At 42.8% G+C, this 8,091-nt stretch overlaps 1 protein-coding gene across 1 annotated transcript; it reads right to left on the bottom strand.

The window, feature by feature from the left end:
- Positions 1-2,183: 2,183 nt before the first annotated feature.
- Positions 2,184-5,480, bottom strand: dusp1 (dual specificity phosphatase 1). Its single transcript, XM_030739131.1, has 4 exons — positions 4,801-5,480; positions 4,407-4,552; positions 4,069-4,288; positions 2,184-3,445 (listed from the first exon to the last, which is right to left on the bottom strand). The coding sequence occupies exons 1-4, from the start codon at positions 5,207-5,209 to the stop codon at positions 3,090-3,092; spliced, it is 1,131 nt and encodes a 376-aa protein (XP_030594991.1). The 5' UTR covers positions 5,210-5,480; the 3' UTR covers positions 2,184-3,089.
- Positions 5,481-8,091: the final 2,611 nt, after the last annotated feature.

Below are 8,091 nucleotides of genomic sequence, written 5' to 3' on the forward strand. Positions count from 1 at the left end.
CCCACTGATCTGATCTGCTCTGAATGATATAAAAGGGAGGGCTGGGATTCTGTGCTTTCCTGACCTGGCAGCTGTGTCTGACCTGTTATATAACCTTTTTTTTCTTGGGGGTCTGTTAATTAAAATGACTTTGAAGTAGAGTCAGAGCTCAGCTGCTAAATGGGAGAGTCAACTGGCAATTTAGTGGAAGAGCCAAGTGAGGTGATGGTCAGTTCTGTCTGACTGGTGCTGAGTTCAAGCTGGAGGATGTGAAAAGAAACGAAGATGGAGTCAAGACTGCACTTTTTTATTTTTACATGAATCGTGTCATTTCGAAAGCTCCTTGAAATTGTCACCCACGCTCAAAGTCACAGCATTTCAAAGTCCCTGACCTTACAATTGACTGGATCCCCCACCACCACCACCACCACCCCCACCCCCAGAAACCCGCATCAGATCATAAAAGATGCATAACGACTCTCACACGCATACAAAAATACACACTCCCGCCAGCCTCCCTCTTTACAATGGCAAATCTGAAGACACAAAAGCCGGTGGGCTTGTTGGAGGAGGCGGGGGCCGCACATATGTCACCAAAAGCAGAGCCTCTCTGAAGCGGTGGTGAGGTCATGAATGAGCCTTTCATTGCAGAGGCATCACATCACTAGTAATGGTTTCTGTCAGAGACTACATTTGCATTGCTGTTAGATAAGACATCATAGTGAAGCTGACGGTTTACTCCCCCTCCAAACCTTAGCTTCACTGAATACAGACTCTTATTTTGTATTGGGGGCTTCAGGGGCTCACCATCATCACTTCTACAGGAAGTTGTGCTCCTTTTTCTCACACCCCAACATGAGTCACAGCCAATGTTTTGGCTAATTTGCAAACCAAACATATTCTGTTCCTTTTCATGGCTATCTCAGTCCCCACCTCCTCATTTGAGTTTGAGGCAGGGAATACAAGGCCCGTGCTTGACTGAGCCCTGAATGCTCTTTAGTTGTCACACTTTTCCCAAACGCCTTGCAGCTGCTCCTATTGTGGCCACGCAGGGAGGGCTCCTTGGCTGATTCTTTAAACCTCCTGCTGTCGCCCTGGCCTCAGAGGGGTTCATAGACGGGGAGTGTGGCCTGAACAATGGCCGACGCCATGACATCATGTTTCTTATTTTGGTTAAATCCTTATGCAGATATAAGATAGAGGATTCCATCACATGGAACAAAGCAGGGAAGGGTGGTACACAAATATTTTGAACATGTCAGTTGACCATTTCCTATCAGCTTTGTTTAGGTGCAATATAAATGTTTCTCTTCTTTTCAGTCTTCATATGCACCAAAAATAAAGTTTCACACTAAAAAACAAAACAAAAAACCAAACTATTCAAACTCTTTTTTTTTTTTTTTACTCTTTTTCCATCTGTTGAAATTTTGATGGACTAAATTATTTGGGAGCGATAAATGAAAATGATGGTTAGTTGAAACCTGTTCTATTGCTGGCCATACACAAAAACAAGTACAGAATTATATTTTGTGGGCTGGGAAAGTGTGGCTCCTTTCACAAGCAAATATGTTTATAAATTAGTTATACACTCACCAGACACCAGACACTTTATTAGGTACACACTGCTAGCCCAGTCATGATGGATCCATGCTTTCATGCTGTTTACCAAATCAACAGAAATCAAGACTCGTCAGACCAGGAAACATTTTTCCAGTCTTCTGTTGTCCAATTTTGGTGAGTCTGTGCAAACTGCAGCCTCAGATTCCTGTTCTTATCTAGCAGGAGTGGCAGCCAGTGTGGTCTTCTGCTGCTGCAGCCTATCTGCTTCAAGGTTTAACATGTTGTGCGTTCAGAGGTTTCTGCATATCTTGGTTGTAACGAGTTATGTTGCCTTCCTATCAGCTCATCTGGCCATTATCCTCTGACTTCTCACTGGATATTTTTGCTGTTTTGGCCATTCTGTAAACCCTCGAGACGCACCGAGTTGCTGCCACGTGTTTAGCTGATTAGATATTTGAATTAACAAGCAGTTTAACACATTTGCCAAAGTGGCTGAGATGTGTGAATTTTTCTGTTGAACTGATATTATCTGCATCAGATTACAGACTGTGACATTAATTTCAAAACTATATCTACGTTATGATTTGCATTATGAAAGATATGAGATTATATGAAATGAAAAAAAGAGCAGAACTGCAACCGTGTTAAAAAAAAGGCAAATGAGATTTATTCATTTGTATAAAAACATTCAAAGAAACACTTGCAAAAATAGATATAATAAAGAAATATATTACTTTCATTAATAAATATGTCAGAATGCAGTCAGAGGACTATGTGGCCCCATTTTAGTAGTTTATGGGGTTCTGTAGCACACAGTACACATACATGAGGTATTTCACGGTCAGCTTCCCCAGTATGTCAGGATCGTCATGGCTCCAGGATGTCTCATAAGGCAAGTACATGCATTTGAAATAGCCACCTATGCAACTCTAAATCTAAACATGAGTTCCTGCACATCTGCTCCAAGAAAGAAGGGGATACATTCATTGTTCAAAGTAAGGAGAGACTTCCATGCCATGCTGGGGAGTAGATTAATATTGCTTTCTTTGACCAGTATTGAAAGCAAATGAACATATGAGAGGATAAATCAAAATTCCTGAGACAACTGTTATAGCCCTCTCTCTCTTAATGATTATGATTATCGGAAGCAGTTGCCTTAATGGGAAAAAAAAATCAGTTCTTTGAATAAAGAATAAAAGGATTTCCAACATAAGACTAAGCACAACTATCTGATCAGTTGTTTCCCAAGTAATTCAGGACTAAAAGTGTGGATAATTTTCACATTTCGGAGGTTAAACATCAATACTGACTGATGGTGGTTCACAAACATCCCTTTGAAATGATGAAGCCAGGCTACAGAGATTTGACCAGCAGATCACAAAGCCAAATGATCCGACCCCAACACAATAAGTGCCCCATTTTTTTAAGGTGATACCAGCATCACCATAAATGGAAAATAATCAGAACCATGTTTTGTGAAGTGCTCTGAGCAAAGTCACAAGTGAGTTACAGTTCAAGTCTAAACAAAGTCTCCGCTGGCAACCCCTTCTTCAGCAGCTGGGAGATGTGGTGATGGGACTGTGGAGGAATGAGAGTTGGCTGGCGGAGGTGTGTACAGGGATGGAGACGGGGAAATTAAATACTGTGCTGCTGCTGCCAATAGCTGGACTGCCCGCCTCTGAGGAGCACGTTGACGAGGCAAGGACTTGGGACTCAAACTGCAGGAGCTGACCCATGAAGCTGAAGTTGGGGGAAATGATGCTGCGGCGCTGCTTGACAAACTCAAAGGCCTCATCTAGCTTCACGCGGTTGGTCCGCATGAGGTAGGCGAGGCAAATGGTGGCGGAGCGGGAGATGCCGGCTTGACAGTGAACAAACACACGGCCTCCTTTGTTTTTCACTGAGTCTGGGGAGAAAAAGAGAAAGGGAAAGAATATTTAGTGAGCTGTATACACTTACAGGGTTATATTGAGCCTAAACTCTGCCTGCTACAGGAAAGCATGAGCACAAAAGTCTTTGCAATGCTTTGATTTTCTTTTTTAATTTAACAGTCCTCATTACAACACAGGAACAGTCTATAGCAGTGCAGGGTGCAAGCCTGTGGGGGCTGCTACTAAAGGAGCCAGACTGAATGGACAAAAGAGGGGGATAAACCCCTGCTGGCGGTATTGATCTGGGAGGAAAACTGACATTGAGTGAGGAGAAACTGCCTTTTGTTAGGCCCAAACAAAGAGCAGTGTGGAGGGAGCCTATTCAAGAGCAGCCAGTGTACCCACCACTAGTTTGGGGCTGCTGCTTCGCAATTCATAAAAAAAAAAAAGGAAAAAGGAGGGGAATCCCATTTTCTACGCCTGAGGGGTGGCAATGATGTAACCACATTGTACTGGAGTGGGGAGCCTGTGCTGAGCCAGCTGTCAGTTTTGGAGGGAACTTTTTAAAAAAAAAAAAAAATCTAAATACATGAAACTTAGGTGCTTCTATTTAGCACTGAGGAGGTGTGAAGAGTGTAAATGTGACGGACGTACTCACCGATAAACTCGATTGCCTCGTTGAAAAACGAGCTGATATCAGCTTTGTGGTTGTCCTCGACAGGGATGCTCTTGTAGAGGAAGGAGTCCTCAAAGTGGTTGGGGCAGTTGGCAGACACATTGATTAGAGCAGTGATGCCAAGCATGTCCAGCATGTCTTTTCTAGAGGCATGGTAAGCACTACCAAGATACAGGAAAGGCAAGATCTCCACAGGACCCCCCTAAACAAAACAACAAAAACAAATCAGTCATAAATACAACAGCACGACAGAAATTAAGACAGAAAGTGAGTTTTTTTTTTTTAACGACTATGTAAACAAAACGTAATAAAATACAAACCTGGTCATATAGCGGTGTATTGCAAGGACTACCATTTGTGCCTGCACTGTCAGGATGGCTGCAGCTTAGAGGCAAACTAAGCCCCTGTGGAGGGGAAGGTTTGGTACACATTTCTGGATACTCTGTAGAAAATGTGTCAAATCCACCTGGAAAAAGGATAAAAAAAAAATACACCATGTCAGATTACACGCCACAACAAAGATATTTAAATATAGATCCCAAAAAAGGTGACAACTGCTCATGGGGCTATTTTGGAACATTGTTTACTCCAGCACCAGCTGGTATGGTGACAGCTGTAATCAACATTTGTTGACCCCGTTGTCAGGATACAGTAAAACAACTGCGTGAGACTCTTAACTCTTAAAAAAAAAACAAAAAACCGGCGTTTTCTTACCTTTCAGGATAAAAACGCTGGCACCACAGGGGTGACGACACAAGGCCGTAACTGCAAGCATCATTGTCCCGTCCTTCTTTATTTGGCTTAAGTCCAAACTGCGATCGTCGAGCAGTACCACGGACTGGTACTCCCCGGACAAGAGCCGGTTCCTGGTATCCTCGTTGGGGACGATGTGTTCAAGTCCCAGACCACCCCTGGCTCTCCTGCGCACTATGGTGCTGAAGCGCACGTTGGTGGAGCCCGAAATGTGAGAGGAGTTGAAGGATAGAAAAGAGCGGCAGTCTAACACCAGGCAGCCCGGGACTTCGCCCTCCAGCAAAGTACGGAGGGACGCGCAGTCGATGGTGGGAACCTCCATTATGACCATAGTAGTACGGCGGGGTAGAAATGTTAAATCCAAAAACATCAAAGTCACAACGGAAGACAACACAGAAGTTTAAGCTGGTTTGAAAAACTGTTGTTCGTCCAACTGCTCCTCGAAGCGCGGAGTCCTTTGTTCCGGTTAGCTTGTTTTAAAAAAAATAGTCACGTAAGAAAAAAGTTTTAAGACTATCTAATCTGATTCTTTCCTCTTCTTTAGTGAAGTCTATTCGGTATACCTAGGCTTTGTTTTTCTTAAATAAAAAAAAAATAATAATAATTCAGTGTTAAGTAAGTAAATGCTTCTACTCCTGAGCGTTTGAACCGCTTATATATGCGCCTCCGTGCTTGTGAATGAGAGGCACTGACGTCAGAGGACCGCCCCTATTTGGGTCTCTGCCAACACCGCGAACGTCATCGTGGCCGTAGCGAGTGAGCGGGGGCAAAACCTGCTCGCGCGCCTGCAGGACATTTCTGTACATGCGTGCTGCACGTACGCGGGCACGCGGTGTTGACCGGCCTAACCGTGAGCCCCAAACGTGTTGTCTTTCTTTCAGTTTCAACTTCACACTGTTATAAATGGCGCATTAGGTTGCTAAATCACTGAATTAACAGCACTATTAACATCAGTTTACAGTCATTTGTGTATTTTCACATATGTTTGTCCTTCTAAACAATTATTTATAATAGCTGGCTTATGATTGTTTATTTCAACGTGCACTGCCCGAGTCATTATGGTTTTAGTGTTTAATTCTAGTTAACATAAAGTCTTAATTTGAATGTCTGCATGTCAGGGAAAAAAAGGAATTTTCCAAATTTTTCCATGATGTTAGTGTTTAATTAGATTTCAAATTTGCCTCTTCAGCTGAGAGTTGACAAATAACAAGATAATAAATAGATATCTGCCATGGGCGCAATAAAAGTTTATACTTTGTTTTTATTAGTCAGTGGTGCATAGTGTTCAATACCCCGAGAGCAACGGCTAACCATAAAAGTTAATCGCTGTATAGAAATCTGAAGTCCAGTAAATTTCCACAATACTGAGAAACAAAACACTGGATTGCCAGGAAGACAACAGCAGATGGAGATCCCTCAACCTGCTACTTTTGTTTCATTTGCGACCTAAATTGAAAATGATGCATGAAATGTTGAACACCCCGATCGAAATAAAAGTGTTAAAAAACAAAACAAAACAAAAACAAACAACAACAAAAAATAAAACTGTGGGAAACCCTTTTCATTTGTTGCTGCGGTTTGCTGACTCACAGCGTACATCACTGCCGTTTCATAATAAGGAAGCTGGAAGATCACTGTTGTTGGAGACCACATATCTGTTGACAAGGGCTTTCTTAAAGTCTTGAAACTGAACAGCAGAGAAACGTCACGGCTGTTTGGTTGTGAAACAAATGTTTACTAAGCAGAGGTAAACGTGCTATTGCGACATTGCACTTTATTGGGAATCATATTTGAGCTCTTCTAATTGTCATTTAGAAATATGAGGTTATTATATTTCCAACAGCGCCAACATTTTTTTTTTTACTTAGTGTTAGTTTTAAGCTGACATGACATCAGACAGGTCACGCTGTCATTCTGATTTCACTGTAACCTGACCGAGTGCGGACTTTCAGGCTCGGTGAGTTCACACCTGCCCTGTTTCTGCTCCTCCGTCTGACTTCAAGCGAAGAAAAAAATGCATGTGTTATCTAAGAAAGGAGGAAGGAGGAGGAGAGAGGGGCAGCCTATAGGACGGGAACGTAACCGGTCGCAACTGAGTGTGAAAACTCTCCAGCCGGTTTAACCTCGCACTCGTGCGAGATGTGACTCATCGCGCACGGGTGCGAGTTTGCGAGCTTGCCCCAAAGCAGGAATGTTACACACAACACAAGGATGTAGGGACAGTCTGTACCCAAACACTGTGTTCTCACAGCAAATCCGCTTTCCTTCAAGTTGTGGAGTAACAGGTTTTACGGTCAAGACCCGATGAAGAGGCGAAGAGAGACACCTAGAACAAAAATAACCCTGTAAATCAATTTTGTACTTCCTTGAAGTAGAAATTGTTCACTTTTCCCCTTAAAACATTATTACTTTCCTTCCAGTTAATCACAGAAGCTCCTGATAGCTGATAACTGATTTACAAAATATTCTTTTCAAATTTTACTGAAGGTTTTACTGGCCAAAGCCAAGTGTCATATTTCAGTTAGGCTGGTTTTGTTTGGTTCTTTTGAGTCTGTATGAATGGCTGTATTGTGTGTCATCACATCAAAATTAGGCCCTGAGGATACAGTGGGAACTACTACAAAGACAGGTGCTTGTATGCCAGGATGTAGATTTTTTTTGTGTGTGTGTGTGTGTGTGTTAAGATGATTGTGTTGCAGCCACGCTAGATGAGGAAATTTAGCGTTTGAAAATGGGTATGTTGTCATTTGTGTACTGAGTACAGGTATTCAGTGGGGGGATGAATACGGGACCCATGACTCACGGACCTTTGTATGTAGCTGAGGTTGAAACAAAAACCAAGAGATGACAGGTTTCGAACTGGTGTGATTGTCTCTGATTTCTCTGTGGTCATGATGACCAGAACACTGGACTTGTGTGTGTGTGTGTGTGTGTGTGTGTGTGTGTGTGTGTGTGTGTGTGTGTGTGTGTGTGTGTGTGTGTGTGTGTGTGTGTGTGTGTGCGCGTGACAGAATATTAAAAATTAGCTCTGAAAATAGAGGCTTAACCATTGCTTTGCTTTTCATCCCCACAATAACAGACTGTAACCAACCAGAGTTCCCATCCAGAAAGGGAAGTGAAACAGAGGATGACAGATAGGCATTTCCTGTGGTCAGACCGCTCCGTCACTTTCTGGCATCCTTGCCTGATTACTGTCATTGTCACTATGGGCTACATTTGAGACATCACTGGGAAAATACAGGGCCTATCCTT

Source organism: Archocentrus centrarchus, chromosome 10 (genome assembly GCF_007364275.1).
Source record: "Archocentrus centrarchus isolate MPI-CPG fArcCen1 chromosome 10, fArcCen1, whole genome shotgun sequence".
In the NCBI taxonomy this organism is placed as follows: domain Eukaryota; kingdom Metazoa; phylum Chordata; class Actinopteri; order Cichliformes; family Cichlidae; genus Archocentrus; species Archocentrus centrarchus.

Coding starts and splice junctions, on each gene's coding strand:
- dusp1 (XM_030739131.1), bottom strand. CDS start 5,209: ATGTTTTTGGATTTAACATTTCTACCCCGCCGTACTACTATGGTCATA. Junction 4,553..4,800: donor CAGCGTTTTTATCCTGAAAG/GTAAGAAAACGC, acceptor TCCTTTTTCCAG/GTGGATTTGACACATTTTCT. Junction 3,446..4,068: donor CGAGGCAATCGAGTTTATCG/GTGAGTACGTCC, acceptor TTTTCTCCCCAG/ACTCAGTGAAAAACAAAGGA.